This window comes from Protopterus annectens, chromosome 6.part0 (assembly GCF_019279795.1).
Source record: "Protopterus annectens isolate FY-2018-M chromosome 6.part0, PAN1.0, whole genome shotgun sequence".
NCBI classification, from domain to species: domain Eukaryota; kingdom Metazoa; phylum Chordata; order Ceratodontiformes; family Protopteridae; genus Protopterus; species Protopterus annectens.
In genome coordinates, this window is record NC_056737.1 from 805408784 (window position 1) to 805429394 (window position 20611).

The following is a 20611-nucleotide window of genomic DNA, read 5'->3' on the forward strand; positions in this document are numbered from 1 at the left end:
AACAAAGGTTATACTTAAAAAATACATCACAACTTGTTTTCCCCAAGTAGTACAGTAAACTAACACTCATAGAATCAGTGTTCCATAGTTTACTGCTCTTTAGTAACCTATAACCAGGAGCGGCCTTAGGTCAACTGGTGCCCTAGGCAAAAGGGCTCCATGGCTCCCCCACCACACTACCTGGTGCCCCCATCCTAGTTTACCTACACCAAATAAACACTGGAAAAGCGCCCCTGCTAGAGCGGCACCCTAGGCGGCCGCCTAGTTGGTCTCTGCCTAAGGCCGTCTATGCCTATAACAGGTTGAAGAACACATCAGACTCAAATAAAATAAACCTCAGAAGTTGCCTTTATTGAAAAGGAAATATTTCTACCAAAATATTCACTTTAAGTTGCAAGTAAACAAACATTTTCTCAAGGAGCACAATCTAGAGTTTTATTTAATTAACAAATAAAAGACCACGCCACTTGGGAGAAACCTTCCATGATAACTGGTATGCCATTTATTTTAAGATGTTTCAGTTGTATAACTCCAAAACAAATGTGATTAGCATAGATGTGTTGCATGCTTCTCACAACTACCAAAATCGATTCTTGTTTTGCAAGCAGGAAATTCATAATGTGGGCTAGCTTGTTTTCCAAAAAAGTCCACTAAAGGCATCCTGAAGGGCCCGATGACATGCAAGTGAGGAAGTATAGCCACCAGCTAGATCTTGTGGAGAGGCAGCTCTTACATGGTTTAAATACCTAAAACAAGAAAAGGCAGTTTTAGTGAACAAAGCATTAAGCACAATGTATATGTAGAACTATTTAAAAGAACAATGCCTATAATCTATAGGTCTATAATCTAATTTTTGTATAAAAGAAGGAAAAAAGACAAATACAGTTAAGGAAGTTTAATTTAAAATGGTATACTTTGAAGCACCACTGCCCTGGTTCCCATACCCAGCATTCTGATACCAGTATCCTGCAGCTTATTTTCCTATCTCCTCATATAAAAGTCCATAAAGTTTCAAGTGAGTTTTTGCTCTCTATGCTGCACCCCCAACTGGAGAAGCACTACACCTTCTGAATCCTGATTTCTAAATGTAGTCCTCTAAAGAACCCAGACAATAGGACAATACATTTACTTCCTTTTCCCTGAGTGTGTTCAACCATCTAATATATTTAGAGATCAGGGGACTGGAGACAGAGCTCAATATTGAGGGGAGTGTGAACCTCCCCTTTACAATTTTCAACCTCATTGTGTTCACCTGTCTGCCACAATGGTTAACTGGGATGGCAGGACAGCAAGATGAGGAAATCAAGTAGTAGTCAGCTGGTCACTGAGAAAGCAAAGTAGGAAAATTCAAAATCTACAGTAGTGTGAGGTTCATATGAGATGGTAAGTAGAGGTCCTAGCTGCTTGAGCTGGCAGTAGCTCAGGTGGATGTAAAAATCCACTGGCACCCATCAAAAAGAGTAGGAAAAGTTCCCTGATGCCCTGGCCAAATTACTCTAGTAGTAAATACCAACCTGGATCTCCCCTGAAAAGAAGCAACTAGCCTTGTGGGACTAACTCTGTCAACAAAGGATAAATAAGTGAATAAAATACTGTTTCAAGCATGCTGAATTAGTCAGTGATTAATACCAATTTTAGTAAGCCTGTTATTCAAGATAACTGATATTCTGTAAACAATGAATTGCAGTCTTTGTTTCTCAGTCTGTTTACTTTTAAATAGTAATGTTAAGAGATAAGCAAATTATTGCTTTGCTCTTAATTTCTGCAAAAAACACCCACAATTTACATAAAAGTAAATACCTAAGGCACAAAAAGAACAATTAAATATGACAAATAATAAATAGAGTAAATAAACACATAGAGTAAATAAACACATAAACAGCATATAACAATAACATAATAAAATATAACAAGGTGGTAGTATGCTGGTGGTCTTAGGCTTTTAGTGTCAAATACTGCAGCTGTTCTGATTTCCTCTGAGTAAGACACTAGGAGTTGTGAATACACTGTTAAGCCTGATTGTACTGCCAAGTCAGCAGTTAAATGACAACTTTTTTCTAACATAACTAATTTTTTTATTTTATTTTATTTTACATTTGTTGACCGGGCTAGTCTAGCTGGATATATGTCCATTTTCAGTAGAGGCCCGGGGAGAAAAGCTCCAAATCAGAGGAATTAAAACAGAGACATAAGAAGGGCACTAATTATTATAACATACAAAGATATAGTCAGAGGAAGTTTAACAGTAACATAAGAAGATTAATTGGTTGTTATTACAAACAAGAATAAAGCAATCAAACAGGTTAAACATGTTGGTTAGAAAAGTTGCAGACTAGGAAAAGGTGATCAAGCTTAGCTTCATTATGGGTAGAGGATTGGGTGGGTATAGGCGATTGCTATTAGTCTGGATTAGAGCAGGGCATAGCCATTGGGACTTTAGGAAATCTTTGAGGTGTTTTAAATTGGTGAGGAGAGGTCATATGCCTTAGGTTGTTTGGGAGGGCATTCCAGGATTTGCCAATGGAATTAGCATAGAGTGCTTCGCCTCCCGAGTTGTTGGATTTAATGGTCTGAACAAGTAGGCTATTTGATGACCGCAGGGATATAAGGTTGGAGTAGGGGGTGAATATTTTATTCAGTGAGGGGATTCTTTCTGGGTGGTTGATCGTTTTGAAAACCTCAGTAAGTTGGTTTAGTTTGAAAATGTTGGGCAGCTCTAGCCATTCCAATGTCCTAAGATGCTAATAAGCTGGAACAGTTGGCCAGAGTATTTCTACAGTTAATAATATGCAGTCTGATGTAACAAATAACCTGGAGTAGCAGTCTTATAAAAATGGTGGCATGTCCCAGATGACAGCTGGCAAAGATCATTTGTTTCCAAACAACTAATGCATCACTTGGGTATAGGGCCTCTTTTCCAAAGAAGCATAACATTGTTTAAAATAATCTACAGTATTTTTTCTTACTGGTTAAGGGAGTATTTCTACAAGTGAAATATGTATATGAAATACTCAACAGTTAAACAAACTGTCAGCAAACGATCAAATGAACGATAGTTAGGCACTTTCAGCTAACGCACTACCTGTCACCTAGCTGGAGGTTTTGCTGGTGTTATGGCTCCCATTACTTGATCCATCAGCTACTTTGTTCTTTACTCTCGCCCAGCTGTGCCTGAAACCAGTTATCATTTCTGTATTCATTATTTCTGTTAAAGGTTACCTGCATAGCTCAACAATTCCATTTGTTAGCTACAGTTATGTTACATATTCATCACCACCTCTTGATTGTCCAGATTTCTGACTACTTTTGGTCTATCACTCATAAAATGTGTGGCTTTCTAGCAAGTCACCTTGGAATGATGTCACTAAATAATGACAAACATTTGAGTTTCAAACTTAATATCTTTCAGAAAATGAATGCTAATGCAAATCCTGTTACTACATTTTTACAAGCAATATCTAAAATATGTTCCTATTTTTGAGCTTTTGCCCCCCCCCCCCATTATTTAAGGCCTAGTTCAGTTTTCTTGTGCTATGAGGTTGAGAGGTATGTACTCATTGTAGGATGTGAACTTCAAATATTAGTGCAATTGCTGCAGAAATATAAATATAAAGGTAGTTGAGAATTGGCTGTTAGGTGACCATCAGTCGGATCTTTTCAGCAGCCAGATATCCCTCCTAGGTAAGAAGCAACATAATCTCAAGTGTGCCCATTACAGAAACCCAGCTGTAAAAGAAACACCTGCTTACACCTAGAGTCTCTCCTTTTTTGGACCCTCAAGGAGCAACAACAACAAAAGTGGCAGCATAATAAATGTTTTCACAGTGACAAGGCTAGTAAAAAAACACAGACCCAGAAATAGCAGATACATTCTTTTGTATCAGTTTATTTATAAGAGGGTCTTCATTATGGATCTTTGCTTGGGTTCACAGTCTTTAATAATAATCAGTGGTCACACATAAGGATGCCCATAGACTTATAGTAACATACACTATGACATAATGTGCTGAATATATAAGCATGCATATTCCCCAAGCTAGCAGTAAGTATCTTCCTGCAAATCGGGAAATAACCATAACAATTTGATGCTTACATTATTAAAGTACCATGCAAGTCTATATTTCACTGACTTAAAGGGAAATCCAGCAGCTGAGGCTAGTGAAGGACCAGTAATCCACAAGGGTAAAGAGGGGGATATTTCTGACCAAGCTATATCAACTGATAAAGCAAAACTGTGCCTACTGAAGAGACTCTCTGATGAATTTTTGCCTGGGCTGACCTCTAAATTGTAAACATTATGGAAGTAGGAGCCAGCAGACTGAACAAACAGAGCTCAAAAAGCTATATACTGCAACACTGTTTTCCTCAACAAGGTCTGCTTGCCACAGTAATAGTTGAGACATCACTGCCAAGTGAAGGTGTGACTTTGAGCCAGTCACTTAACCAGACTGTGTTCCCGTGTCATCCTGAAAAGGAGCATGTCTCTCCAGTGACCTTGTTTGGTTAAATGGCACATTATAAAAGTAGCTAACTCAGTGTTGCTGCTATGACAGAAACATATTTATTATTCCTGTGGCAGCAGGTGCAAATGTAGGGCTATAATGCGGATAATCCTGGGTTCTAATACAGCAAATTTCAAATATTTGTGGGTTTGGTATAATGGTTAAGGGCTTTGCCTCATAGACATAATGTACAGGGTTTGATTTTAACTTCTGATTGTTTCCTAGGCTTAAAATGATCTTTCAGAGTAGTTAGCCTTACAGTCACCTATAAACTACCTTTGAACCAGTCAGTGCTGTACCCTGGTAAACAAGAGTAAATACATAATCCTACTGTCTTCTAGAACAGCAATTTTATGAACTTAACTATAATGATAGATCCGCAAGAATAGGCCCATCCTTGGTACCAAGCCCACTAAATGTCCTCTGCCTAGTCTAAGAAAGTCTTGTTTATCTTATATATTTAGCATGGCTAACCTCTGATCTGGAGAGGGAGAGTGGTGCAGTGCATTATGGGGTAGAGGAAGTACTTTCCAGCCTGGAAAATTTAGTTTGCTAATCAGTTGTAAAGCCTATTGCTTTATTTGTATGATTTTACCGTGGTTGGCCCTACTGCTACAGTTCTCTTGTAATGATAACTGTGCGACTTATATACATATTATACACATGTATGTATGCGTGTATATGTTTATGTGTGTTGTTAGATATATATATATATATATATATATATATATACATATACACACACACACACACACACATATAGTAAAAGAAGGCCGATTCTCTGTAAACAGTAGCAGTAAGGTTGGTGTGCATTAGGACTGCTTGGCAAGTAAAGCTTAAGGGTGATAGACCAACATTCTATTCTGTAATGCCTCACTGTGCTTAATCACCCCAGATCTTTGTTGCTACAGTTCACCTTTGTGGGTGAAAATGACCTCAGTCTGCCTTTTTTTTTCCTAATGGGAGATTTGTTTGTTTATCTACAAGTAAACCCTGTTTTCTTTTGCCTCCCACAGCCCTCCTTTCTGCTAAGCTCCACCTTTAAACTCCATAGACTGAGTTATTTCCCTTACCTGCAGGGGTTATTGAAATCCTGTTGCAAGTTTTGGACAGGTGGCCCCTTCACCCTCTTCATAGAAAACTTGTCTTATGGACACAGACAGCCTGTAAATGGTTCATCAACCAAGCCCCTAATTACACTTATTAGTGGTACCAGAACTTATTAGAGATTTGGAATGCATGGCTAGGCTTAAAAAGGCCCTTGTGGCTGTTAGCCTAGAAAACACCTATGAACCTATGAATTACATTACACTCATTTAAAATTAACTTTAACTCTGTAACACTCATGCCATGGATATTTTTTCATCAAAATAGTACTTTTGTATATATTGAAATACCTTTTAATAAATGCAGTGTTTGTCTTCAGTTTAATGCTCAACTACCTAAAAAAAAATCCATGTATCTGTATGCTTTCTTCAATGGTTTTCTGTATATAGTACAGTTATTTATACATTGAACTGTGGGATTCCTTTTTGGAGAGTTACTCCTGTACAACTAATTTACATGGATTGATATTTCCAGGAGTCTACCTCTGCAACTCTTAAGAATTACACCTCCAACAGTATGTATTTTCTTTCAACAGGACATGTTGCAAGAATTCTGGTTGCTCATCCTCCAGAATGTTGATATATTCATCTTACACAAATGTCTGTGATTTCTCCTCTACAGCTTTCAGTCTTCCCAGTGAACAACAGATTATCTTGGTTTGGCTGCTTTACCAACTACTTCAGCTATAGCTGCTGCCTTTCCCACTGCCTTTGTATTTATATAGCTTCAATCTGTAAATATGGTTATTTTCTGCAGTTTCTTTCAAAGTAGAATTTCTGTCCAAGGTGATTTACTTCCAGCGTTTTCTTTACTTTATGTTGATTTTTCAGACCTCAATAATATAGCTGAAGGAGGTAAATTGCTTTTCAAACTTATTCCCTTGAACACCCAACCTGCTGGAATATAATTCATATATATATGACATATGCAACCTCTCTGAAATGGAACAAATCAGTGCCAAGTCAATTCTATGAATTAAGATGCACTTTAGTATCAGGATGACCATGGAGCACATCAGTTATATCCTCTTCTGGACAGTTGTTATCGTACTCATTGTAAATGACACAGCTCCCCATACTACTTGTTCTATCAGAGTTGAATTTTCCGACCAATACATTACATATCTTGCTGTGTCTTGCAGTTTACTATTTTCAGATGTGATTGACATATCTTTTCAAGCATTTACTTTTTTCACTTACTAGGGAGATATTATTTTGATACCTTTATTTTGTTTATACTAGGACTCTTAGGCCACAATATTTGTCCATTGGTTTGTCATTTTGATGGATGAGAGCTAGGCATCCCCTAATGATGTGACAACCTTCTGGCCTACTAGTTGACTGGAAAGACAGCCATATTAGCCTACTTGTTTCCTGGGATTCAACAGTCAGGTAATGTGGAACAGGTTAGTCTGCAGATCCTGTGGACTACCCTAACTCCCATCTCTAAAGGCAGCTTGCAAACTCAGGCTGCTATTCAGTGACTGCCATGCTGTGCAACCATGCATGCTGGTCTCCTGAAGCTGTGCACTACTATGCTCTGTCTGCTGGACATTTCCCACCACCCACTGGTAGATATCATCAATGCAGTGAGCCAATGTCGGCTATTTTCTCTCATAGGTTCACAGGTAAGTTCATAGGTTCATAAATTAGTACTAGGCTAACTGCCCTTGTGAGCCATTTGTTTTAAGCCTAGCCAATTATCCCTTGTGAGACTCAAACCCTGCACATTTTGTTTGTAAGGCAAACACTTTAACCATTAGGCCACCCTCCCAACCCAGTACTAGGCTAGCGGCCGTTGTGGGTCATTTTAAGCCTATTCAAATTCCTTTATTGTTATTGAAATAACCTATCCCACTTGGTTACAGATTGGGTTTATCCATCCCATGGTCAATAATTATATATTACCCCTAATGGGAATAACCGGGATCATACCACAGATAATTACAGGGGACCCATGTATGGGATAAAGCATTTAGGAGCTGCCTATGACCTCTTGACCTGGTTCTTTCACCTCCTGCTTTACTAATGGAGCAATGGATTGACTAGGTTGTAGTCAGGGATTCATCCCTCTTTACCACAGGGCAATTCTTCTCTTTTGTCAGCTATTTCTTCCTTGAATGGTAAATAAAACTGAATTTCTTTCCTCAGTGATGATTTTTGCTCAGGCCAGCTTTAACTGTAACATTTTCTGCTAATTTCATTTCTAAGTCAGTGTTAGCACATCTCTGGAATTCTTTTTTATTTATTCTTCTGCCATATGTAACTGTGGAATTATCCAACAAATCTCTAGCTTTTCTTTTAACTACTCTTTATACATCTGTAAATATGTTGTGCTTAATGTATCTAGTATATATATTTCTTTGTTTTGCCTGTTTTTCACTTTCTAATCATACTTCTATAGATTAAGACATTCTCTATAATTTGGAGGTGCTCTGTACAAAGACTTTCTGAACATGAATTACAAAGATTTGCGATCTGTTTCCACCTGAGCTTCTTTACCCTAGCTATATTCATATAATTTCGCACTTCCATACACTGATGCTGGGAGTCCTTTTTCAATTTGAGCACCTTTCTTTAGTGCCTCTGTAAATGCTCATGACTCACAGACAACTGGTCTTCTTCTCTTGTAGAATGACAGTATCTAAACAAATCTGAATTGCAATACTTGCAACAGAATGGTTAACATCAAAGTTCTGCAAAAGGGGAGCATTTATAATTAGCTTCCTGAGCATTTCCAATACTCTTTCCCTGTTGAAAGTTTTATTCCTAAGCTACACCTTGCTCTAACAACTCAACTAAAAGGTATAGTTATGTCAGACACTAATAGCTACAAACCTTTACAATATACTGCATCATTCTTAAAAACTTCAATAGTGCTTCATTATCTTTTGACCTTGGAATCTGCATTAGTTCTTTATAGACATTTGAGTCAGCTATAGTCATCTCAGATGTACTGAGCAAGAACACTCATCCATCTACCTACTTGACTGAATACATTTCTTGGAAACTTCAACAAGGCATCTTTACTTCTCCCGCAGGAAGGGCATCAGAAAGAACATCTCCTAGACCTGCTAACTTAAGTGATTTTATCTGGTGTAATCATTTACATTCTGTTCCTGTTTATAAAAAAAGACAGATGGATCAAAATTGGCATTTACTCCAACAACTCGGCAAACAATTCTTATTTGCATTTTGATAGCACACATCCCTTTTATTTGAAATGTAATACTGTCTGGAGTCAGTCCATTAGATTACTCTTTGACAACAGACAGTCAAGTATTTAATTTAGGGATGATGGCACTGAATAATAGGTCTAAAATGAGGAGCTATCCAGAAAAAGTGAGAAGTGTAAAAAACTGGGTAGTGTCGGGAGGGGGGGTCATACAATGAAATGCTACAAATATGTATTATTTGGCCATATCAAGTACTTATTCCTTGGAATGCATAACTTTGGGATATATTAATAGCAAAGCTGGACATTTTGAATAAGGTAAGTGATACACCATACTTTATTAATAAAAGAAGAAATTATTTAAAAAATATATAAAAATTAGAGAGACAGTAGATTACGTAAAAAGAAAAGTGGTACATATAAATCTTACAATTCTGTTATATTTAAACTTATTGCAGATTTGCCATCATTCTTCAGCATAACTACTGGTAAAAAGGGTGGCACAGTGGTGCAGCAGATAGCGCTGTTGCCACCTCATAGCAAGAGGTTCCCCAGTTCAATCCTTGGCTGGGGTGCCTTCTGTACATAGTCTGCATGTCCTCCTTGTGTTCACATGGGTTTCCTCCGGGTGCTCCTGTTTCCTCCCACATTCAAGACATGCAGTAGGTGGATTGGACACTCTAAATTGGCCATAGGTGTGAGTGTGTGATGTGGAAGAATTACTGTGGCAGGGCTAGCCACCTGGTGGGGTAAACCTTGGCTCTAGATGATTGTCACTGTTGAAGTGATACATACCCTATGTGCAAAAATGGGAAAAGGGGTTGTGGATGGATGTGGTCCACCTAGTTATTATAAATGTTATTCAAACTTTGCTGTATATGTGGTTGTGTGTACCTTCTGCAAAGCTTTTTAAAATGTTAAAACCAAAAGGTGTTTGAAAAGCAAGATATATGAACGCATTTATGATATATGAGTTAAAGGTGAGGTTAGTGCATAATATATGCATACATTATCTAGCAATAATTTAAAAAAATTAAAATTTAATTTCATAGACCATGTTCATAGATTCATAGGTAGGTACTAGGCTATCGGCCCTAGGGCCTATACAAGCCCAGACAAAAAGGTACCCTGGCTTTTGCCACCCAAGAAAATTAGTTTCCTGTGCCACTGTCGAGCAGAACCACAGAAGTGATCCCCGGGGTGAATTTCCTATTTCCCATCCAATCATCAATATTTTTCTTGAAGAGTACTAATGAGAAACTTTGTTTGATATAGATAGGTAGTTTATTTCATAGGTTCATAGGTAGGTACTAGGCTATCGGCCCTAGGGCCCATACAAGCCTAGCCAAAATATGTACCCTACCCTGGCTTTCGCCACCCAAGAGAATTATTTTCCTGTGCCCCTGTCGAGCAGAGCCACAGAAGTGATCCCCGGGGTGAATTTCCCATTTCCCATCCAATCATCAAGATTTTTTCTTGAAGAGTGCTAATGAGGAGCTCTGTTTGACATAGATAGGTAGTCTGTTCCAGAGTATGGGAAGTCTCTGGGACAGGAATCTATCCCTCCAGCATGTTCTGTTTATTGTGGTGACAAGGTTTAGGTCCCTAGAGCGTGTAGCTCGGAGGGATTGGGATTTCTTTAAGTGGAGCATGTCCAACAGCTCTGGGTTTGACATAGCTTTGTATGTTAGGCAGAGATCGCCCTTGAGTAGGCGATATGTGATGGAGTAAAGCTGTAGTTTTTTGAGACGGTCTGCATAGGGCATCTGTTTGAGGCCAGTAATCCTCTTTGTGAGGTATTTCTGTGGTCTTTCCAGTTGATGTAGATGTCTTGTGAGGTACATACCAAAAGGGGCATTGTACTCTATAATGGGTCTAATGAGTGATGAGTAGAGGGGAACAATGACCTCTTTTTTTCTGGATGAGAATCCTTTTGTGATGAGATGAGCCACGTAGAAGGATTTCCTGACCACTGTGGCATTGTGATTATCAAAGGAGAGACTACTGTCCACCTGTGTCCCAAGGTCACTTATCACATTTTCAACATTAGTAGACTACCAGCTATGTGGAAGTTCATGGGTACAGAGTTTTTACCAAAGGAGATGACAATACACTTTTTGGCATTGAGCTTCAGGCCATGGCTTTGACACCAGGTATCTATCTCAGTGAGACCCTTTTGTAGTTTGTCCACATCGTTAGGAGTTTCGATTATGGCTCCTAGTTTGCAGTCATCTGCAAACTTTGTTAGCCAAAGACCTTCCGTGTTGGCCTGCACCTCAGAGAAGTAGATACCAAACAGGAGAGGACCCAGGACTGAACCCTGTGGTACTCCACTTGTCACTGGTCTGATGTCGGATTTGGAATCCGCTACTTTCACAGTGTGGGTTCTGTCCATGAGCCAGTTGGCAACCCATCTTGTGACACAGGGATTTATACCTAGTGTAGTGAGCTTATCTATAATTCCAGAGTGGGGGATGGTGTTGAAAGCCTTGGCGAGATCTAGATTAGCTGTGTGAACCATTTTACCCTCATCTATGGCTTTGGTGACTGCTTCAAAGAAGTCAATCAGGTTTAGGAGACATGATCTGCCTTTTACAAATCCAAACTGGGTAGGATCCAGAGTTTGGAGATTACCAATGTCTTTGTTTATGAGTTCCACGATGATATGTTCCATGGCCTTGCAGACCAGGCTCATCAGGCTAATGTGGCGGTAGTTCCCGGGGTCCATCATGGCTCCCCCTTTGTGGAGTGGGATAACTGTTGCGGTGCGCCATTCAGTGGGTACAAAGCCTGAGGTGAGGCTATGATTGAACATGGTACTTAGGTAGGGTGCCAGTTCATTCTGTAGTTCATGTAGAACGCAGCCTGGGATAATGTCAGGTCCCATGGATGCTGTGTTCTTGGCTTTGGAGAGTGTGTTTTTTACCTGTGCAGCCGTGATTATAGGAACTTTGCATTCTTCCGGTATAGAGATGGGCCCTCTAAGGGGTGAGAGGGGGGTAAAGTTAGCACTGAACCTAGCTGCTAGGATGTTGGCAATATCAGTTGATTCTGTATATTTAGTGCCATTGTGCTGTAACTCAGAGCAGATCTGAGTGTTCCCATTTAGATTCCTGACATAGCTATAGAATGCTTTGTGGTTGTCTTTAGAGTCAGTGGCAATTTTGTTTTCGTAACTAGCTTTGGAGGATTTTATGAGGGATCTCAGCTTCTTACTGAGGTTGACCAGGGAGTTCCTCCAGTCATGGGATTTTACTCTTTTTTGCAACAGTTTCTTTCTTCTGTTGTAGAGTTTGTTTATGGCAGAGGACCACCAGAATGGCTTCCTTTTTTTGGAGGATAACATCTTGGTTCTATTAGGGATAGCATGATCCATGCACTCGTGTAAGTGCTTATAAAGTGCATTTGTGTAGGATTCGGCAGTCATACCTCTATTGTCCGTCTGCATGGGTGTCATGAAGTTTGCCACTTCTGTCTTAAGAAGTGTAAAGTTGGCTTTGGAGAAGTTTTTTATGATGGTTTCCCTAATTGGGGGTGGAGGTGGGATGTGGATGTCTAGGCTGATTAGCTTGTGGTCGGATCTGACCACAGAGGAATTGACCTCTGGTGTGGAACACCGGTTTCCCATGTTGGTAATGACCAGGTCTAGGATATTGCTGCCCCTAGTGGGGGTGTGATTAAGTTGATCCAAGGCGTTGGAATTTATGAATTCTAGAAATCGTTGAGCAAAAGAGTTGGTACATGAGTAGTTTTCCCAGTTAATGGTGGGGTAGTTGAAATCGCCCATTATTAGGGTGTTGGGCTGTACCCTAATACTTTCCAGTGTATCAAGAAATGAGGAGTGTGAATCCTGGGGCATGGTGGGGGGTCTGTAGCAAGCTACAATTTGGATTGTGGTCTTGCCCAGAGTTAGTTGCACTTGGATAATCTCGGATGCATTATGCTGTGCAACTAGCCTGGAGGTGTGGATATCCTTAATGAATATGGACACGCCTCCGCCTTTAGTGCTTCTTTCTGGGTTAGGTGGCCAAAGGTGTGGTATGAATTGAAGCCTGGTAATGCAGGGGTGCTCTCTGGAGCTTTGAACCAGGTCTCTGTCACTGCACAGATGTCAGTGTTCTCCATTTTAAGGAGTGCCTCGAGTGAGTGCATTTTGAGGTTTAGACTTGTAGCATTGAGTAGCATTACCCTCAGATTTTGCTTGCTTGTACCTGTTACGGTGGTGAATTTGTCATTTGAACCTTGCCTAAAAAAGGCACTATAGGGGTGGCATGAGCCTTAGCCAGTATCCGGAATCCTAAGGGTGACAGGTGCAGGCCATCTCTGGCAAAGCATCGTGGACTGTCGATCATGTCGTCCCAGGCAGACAAATACTGGATCCCCTTAGAATGACAAAAGAAGCTTAGCCAATTGTTGAAGTAAATAATTTTGCCCTTGTACTGTGGTATCATTCTGAGTGATGGCAGGATGCTACTCAGGGTTAGGGTCATACCTGTCTGGGATACAAGATCGGAGAGCTCCTCCATGTTTCTTTTCATGTAGTCCAGGGAGGTACGTCTCAGGTCATTCACACCAACATGGACAATGACAGTGTCATATTTGCACTTATTGTGGAGTGACCTGAGTGCCTGCGTTATGTGGCGGATCCTGGCACCTGACAGGCAGCTGACAGTAACTTTCTCCTTGTTTAGTCTAGTGAGTGGAACATCAGTGTGCCTGACTACAGAGTCACCTATGACTAGACTGTTGGGTACGTTGTTATGCCTTATGGGCTGTGGTTGAGTGGCACACTGAGTTTGTGGGCTATGTGTCATTTGGGTTGTGTTGGGGGGGGTGGAGTTTGCTTGCGTTTATGCTTTGGATGTCCCTGATGCTTGGGCAGGTTTTTATTGAGAGCCTCCATGAATATAGGTGTGTGTTTTGTGTTTCTATGTGTGTATTTTGGTGGTGTAGGTTTTGAGGGACTATGTGATGAGTGTGGTGTGGTGCAAATGTTTACCTTCTCCTCTTGACTGTCTAGTCCAGTCTTGGGTGAAGAGAGCTTTGCTTCCAGTTTGGCTATATAAGTGCATCTCTCACAGGTTGTAGTGTTGGGTGGTAGGAGGAGAGGGTTGTCTGTGTACATGAGGCAATTGCTGCATTGTCCCAAGATGCCCAGATTCATCAGGTAGACAGGAGAAATCACTGGGAGCTGACCCTTAGACATGCCTGGATAAGTGCTTATTTATTAAGTACTAAAAACTGCTTTCCACTGGACAAGTGAGGAAAGTTGAGCGCTGTAGTAATTTGCAGCTTATGTAGTGCTTACAATGAGTTCTGAACAAGTGCTGAGTTCAAAGAAACAGATTTGAGTGCTGAAACTAGAAAACTGGCTAGTTATAAGAAACAAAACTAAGCTAGAGTATGGGAAGTCTCTGGGACTGGAATCTATCCCTCCGGCATGTTCTGTTTATTGTGGTGACAAGGTTTAGGTCCCTAGAGCGTGTAGCTCGGAGGGATTGGGATTTCTTTACGTGGAGCATGTCCAACAACTTTGGGTTAGACATAGCTTTGTATGTTAGGCAGAGATCACCTCTGAGTAGGCAATATGCGACAGAGTAAAGCTGGAGTTTTTTTAGACGGTCTGCGTAGGGCATCTGTTTGAGGCCAGTTGTTGTAGATGTCTTGTGAGGTACATACCAAAAGGGGCATTGTACTCTATAATGGGTCTAATGAGTGATGAGTAGAGGGGAACAATGACCTCTTTTTTTCTGGATTAGAAAACTTTTGTGATGAGGTGTGCCACGTAGAAGGATTTCCTGACTACTGTGGCAATGTGATTATCAAAGGAGAGACTACTGTCCACCTGTGTCCCAAGGTCTCTTATCACACTTTCGGTATTAAGTATACTGCTTCCTATGTTGTAGTTCATGGGTACAGAGGTTTTACCAAAGGGGATGACAATGCACTTTTTGGCATTGAGCTTGAGGCCATGGCTTTGACACCAGGCACCTTTTGTGTGTTAGCCTGTACTTCAGAGAAGTAGATACCAAACAGGAGAGGACCCAGGACTGAACCCTGTGGTACTCCACTTGTCACTGGTCTGAAGTCGGATTTGGAGTCTGCTACTTTCACAGTGTGGGTTCTGTCAGTGAGCTAGTTGGCAACCCATCTTGTGACATAGGGATTTATACCTAGTTTAGTGAGTTTATCTATAATTCCAGAGTGGGGGATGGTGTCGAAAGCCTTGGCAAGATCTAGATAGGCTGTGTGAACCACCTTACCCTCCTCTACGGCTTTGGTGACTGCTTCAAAGAAGTCTATCAGGTTTAGGAGACATGATCTGCCTTTTACAAACCCAAACTGGGTGGGGTCCAGAGTTTGGAGATTACCAATGTCTTTGTTTATAAGTTCCATGCTGATATGTTCCATGGCCTTGCAGACCAGGCTCGTCAGGCTAATGGGGTGGTAGTTCCAGGGGTCCGTGGTGGCTACCCCCTTGTGGAGTGGGATAACCGTCACTGTGCGCCATTCAGCGGGCACAAAGCCTGAGGTGGGGCTATGACTGAACATGGTACTTAGGTGGGGTGCCAGTTCATTCTGTAGTTCATGTAGAATGCAGCCTGAGATGTTGTCTGGTCCTATGGATACTGTGTTCTTGGCTTTGGAGAGTATTTTTTTTAACCTGTGCAACCGTGATTACAGGAACTTTGCATTCTTCCAGTATTGAGATGTGCAGAATGATGTTAGGGGCAGGGATAGGTAACTAAAATTAAATTGTAGAGAGTTTTACTGGCAGATATTATTGGATGCATGCAGCCCTCCACGTCTTAATTTTACTGTTAATTTTAGATGTCATTTGAGAAATGAGTGAATTATATTACATTAAAAAAATTGGATTATCATATAACCATGGTGGCGTGCCCATGTTAAAGTTTAAAGCTGTGCAACAATCATTTGAATTGTGTCTGATGAAGTCTCATAATGATTTTTTTTAAGAATGAAAGTGCTTATATTATATATTTTTTTAAATGTAATACTATCACTGTTGGTTCCTCCCTTCTGTTTTCCAAGTTTTCGGTTGTTATTCAGTTTGATATTAGCACTCTCCTAAGAAATCAACTATAGCGGAAGGAGAGAGAAAACCTATCCTGTAGCCATAGCTTGCACCATTAAGCTACAACATTACTGTTAGTATCTATCATAACTATTGCATTTTTCTTCAAGATGTTTTCGCTGTAGGATATCACATGACATATGGCTAATTCAAGGTGATAAATCATTGAATTTTCCTACTTAATTTGATGACTGGACAAATTACAATGTCAAATACAGATCTATCCCTCTGGCTAAGAGACTAGATTGAAGGGGAAATAATGCACAATGTATGCAGTTATTGGAAAAACAGCTTTTTTGGTATTGTGTTTTGACCTTCAAATGGGATACTCATTCCAGTTCTGAGTTGTCAAAGTTATCCTGACAGGATGAAAAGGAGAGAAGACAAGGGAATGACTTGTACTGTGCTCCTGAAAAGTTTACAATGTTTGGAGGTAACCCCCATCAGTACTTACTTGTGCAAGTGAGTCATGGCAGAACAGCATTTATCAATAAAGTCACCCCATTCACGGATTTGTTCAAACATTCCAGATACATTTCCAATATAGCTTGCATTTATCAATAATGTCACCTCTAATCCTAAATTTGTTCAAAATTCCAGATAAATTCCCACTACAGGAATCAAGTGCATTTTGGAAGGACAAAAATACAGCTGCGTCTGACATTTGGCTAGAAATGGTCAGCTGCATCTTGCTCTTCCCCATAAGCTAGTGAGGCCACAGCTGCCTGCCTTTGCCTCTAGAAACTCAGACCTGGAGGTAAATTCTCCAATATATTGGTCAGGATCTTTGCTTACATCCAGATTAAGCAAATATAGATGGGAATGGTTGGGAGACTTTGAGATATTTCCCCTTTCACCCCTTAGGACAGAATACTGTGTTGCCCAGCCTAGTCAGAGTGGAGTTTTCCCTTGCTTTCATTCTCTTGATACAGATATAGTAATTGTGTGTGTGTGTGTGTGTGTGTGTGTGTGTGTGTGTGTGTGTGTGTGTGTGTGTGTGTTTTGGGGGGGGGTACAGGGATAGATCAGGTCTAAGAATTAACAAATTTGGGGTAAGACCATCAGACTCCAGTGCTTTCCCAACCCTGATTGAGTCAGCTGCACTTGGAGTAGTTTGTTCAGTTGTGCCAACGGTATACATTCATTTGTGCGAAGGCACATTTCCGAATGGCCATATATGTGAACAATTTAGCCGAATTCTGTTACTCCAACGTCCCTAAAAGTCATAAGAATATTGAACTTTGACATTCCCGATCGCTCCACCGCTGAAACGAGTGCTATCATGGGTCAAAAAGGGGGCGAGGTTTTGTAATTCAGCTCTTCGGTTTTTGTGGTTTTCGAATTTCGCAGTTCGTTGAAGATGTGGCCATCAAACCTTTGAAGGTAAACCGTGCCAACTCTTCCTTTTATTTGACAAAGCATGCAGGAAGGGAAAAAAATGCAAATACACCATATTAGTAGGGGTATGAAATGATAAACAGACTTGTAACAGTCCATCATGATTTATGAGTAATCATTTGAGGAAGCATAAAGGTTGCCACAAATCCCTGTAAGTGTATCAAGTTAAAAGGGGAATCACACTGATAAACAGTTTAATTATAGTGCATCATGGTTTGGATTACTAATCAGGAATCGAAGTGCACACTCCCAGAAATGTATCAAACACCAGAGATAACTTGTGCTGTCTTCTTTTCCATTCCCTACACATAATGGACCACCTGGAGAGCCTTTCATCGATGACAAGTCACTGCAAATCTGAATGAATTCAGTTTCCATTTTCCACTGTTTAACTTGCCAATCTGATCTCTGGATCCCTGCACCATCTGCTTGTTTTTATTCAACACCATTTTATTCATCTCTTTAATAAATGCTAAAATATTTACAAGCATTCCAGTCTTACAAATGTCCAGTTATGAAAAGAACAAGTGAAAAAATGATGAATACAAGTGGTACACTCTCGTAATAATACAAAAACACTGTTTTTACCACTCTTTTTGATAGATTAAAAGACTAGAAACATAATGTTTTAATAGTGGTCCTAAAATGCAACACACGCACATGGACTTACAATGACTATACATAGATTCCACATTAAGAAAACAAACTAAAATAATTGTTACAATTTGCAAGTGTAGTCCAAATCACAAAATTAAAATGGAAGTGCTTCTGTTAAGTATAGTTAGCAACAGTAAAAAAGCCAAAGAAATAAACAATCCCTTACATTTTTTCATTTTGATTATCACTAGACCAGGAATAAAATATTACAAATGCACCTTTAAAAGAAACATACCACAATGAATGATATAAAAAAATCAAGTATTGCTATGTATAATTTTCTACTGAAACAAAGAATCAAGTCAGTCAAAGTCATACCATCCATCAAAAAATACCTTCATACACAGCTTGTAGACACTATTTCTTGTACTATTTTCATAAATCAAAAGCAAAGTAAACTTTGTGTAACTTTCTACCTTGCCATCATAAAAGTTAAAATGAGTGATACCGAATCCTTACTGACTCATCTGAACTGAAATTTTTAGTAATTCTAACATACATAAAATATCTGCCTCAACAGCCCTTAGAACAACATTGTAAAATTGGCATATTCCTCCAATATATACCTAAACTGTCATGCACTACATAAATTTCAAACATCTCATTAAAATGGCTGTTAACAGTACATCAAGTTCACAGGCTTCACTTCAATATCAAAAGTGTAAAATCACCACTTCTAAGGGGGAAATATAATATGCTAATAAAATAGTATGTTGCCCATTTGGTTGCAGCCATGTAACAAGAAAATGTAGCAGTAAATAAGTAAACATTACTTCGATCAAACTTAACCAGTATGAAGCCTCCCAATCCATTTCCCGTTTCAGAAACATCTTCAACACTTTCATGGGAAATCCAATTTCAAAATTACTATAATAAAATTAATAAAAATAGCAACTACTGTCTCTTAAAAATAACACGAACATTGTGTAATTAAAACACCATGTAGAAAGACTCACATTACTATGGAGTAAATGTTCACTGGTAGATTTACTTGTTTTTTATTTTTTTATTGCTATGGCTGGTAATGGATCCTAAGTGCATCTTGGGGCCTTGGCCGTCTGCGCTTCCATTGGGGGGGGGTTTCTTTTATTATGCTCTACCGACTTTCCTTTCCCCTCCTCCTACACTCAATTAAATCTGAGGGCAACTCTCTTCTTCGGACCACGCCTCATGGAGTATCATTGATAAGAGTCCTCTCATCTAGGATGGGCATGCCCACCCATCTCTGCTGCTCTCACAGTCGCCGAAGCTGCTAATTGAAACTGGGTCGCCTGTCCCAAAGTCAGGACTTTATCCCTCAATGTCCCCACAGTGGCCATAAATGCAAAAACTTTATCCAGCCATGATGGCCTCTGTGACGCCCTGCACTGGCCCAGTAATCAAGGAGCCTCAATCCTCACCACTGGCAACAGTGGGGAATGTACACACTTGGAGGATGAAAAGTAGATATTCTGTCTCCTTTCTGCATTGAAACCATGTTTTATGGCGCAGTTATAAAATTAAAAATTTAATTTCAACTATTTTTTTCTAAAGTTTTGTAAGTTGACCTTCTGTGTTCCAGTTCCCACTGTTAAAAAGCATACATCCAAACAGTTACAATAGTTTAATATATATTTCTATCCTAATCCAGCAGGGTACACTGTCACACCTCGAGGCTCAATACCGTATAAACCCTTTAAACACACATCTCTGTACCAGCAGTTTGATATATATATATATATATATATATATATATATATATATACACATAACATACAGTTCTAATACATTTGTAACACAAGTATATGAATCATGTTGACATTCACAACTGACATATAATTATTTACAAAATTCCAGATAGCTGGGCTGGCAGAGTCTCCTTTTGTTACAGCCTCTTCATACAGAGCCTTCTCCTATTGATGGGTAAAGAATGGGTTAATTGGTCAAGATGGGACTGATGAAAAAATACTTTTCAGAAAGGCAAGAGAACCCCCCTGTCCCTGTATTTACTTTTAAATAAAGATCCACTTCTCAGTTACTTTTTCAAATACTGATTTCAAACTGCAAACAAAGATGATTTTTTTGATTTGCTGTTTCCATCTCTGCTGTACAACGTTATCATGAAAACTGGGGCACCATCCTCTTACTGTAAACTAGGGATTTTGATTCATCACACAGGGGGAAGTTCATTTATTCTGTTTCAGTGAGAAATACCAGTCAAGCAACTTAGTTAAGTTTAGGTTATTAGAACATATGCTTTTTCTCTCATTCCCTAATGTTTCAGACTATTCTCCTCCATCATCAACGGAATTGTCACCACTGCAATGTTTCCTAAGGTGATTCATCCTGAGATATCAATCGAAAACAAGAGTTAGCATCCTTTATCATGGACTTTTATAACATGTTATCTAATACAGTATGTGCTGGCTTGTAGAGATGATGTCTCCAAGAACACAGAATACAAATTACTTTAGAGCAGGGCTATAAACATGAGCTGTTGACTGCACTAATGCTACATTAAAAGAGAGGGAGACTGGAAAAGCTTAGTATGTATTTAGTCTGGAGGGAAGGAGGCAGAGGAGGACAGGATAGAACGTTTTCATAACCCCAGGGGAATCTAAGACCAAATAGGTACCATCTTTTACAAAAGAAACATAAGATGGTAGGTAAATATTGTGTGAGGAGACAACTAAGCAGC

At 39.6% G+C, this 20611-nt stretch overlaps 1 protein-coding gene across 1 annotated transcript in view; it reads right to left on the reverse strand.

Moving 5' to 3' along the window:
- Positions 1-330: 330 nt before the first annotated feature.
- MNAT1 (MNAT1 component of CDK activating kinase) overlaps positions 331-20611 on the reverse strand; it is a 2168423-nt gene continuing 2148142 nt past the window's right edge. The window contains exon 8 of the mRNA XM_044074483.1: positions 331-746. Coding sequence (XP_043930418.1) covers positions 626-746 — 121 coding nt within the window. The 3' untranslated portion in view covers positions 331-625. The remainder of the gene's footprint in view (positions 747-20611) is intronic.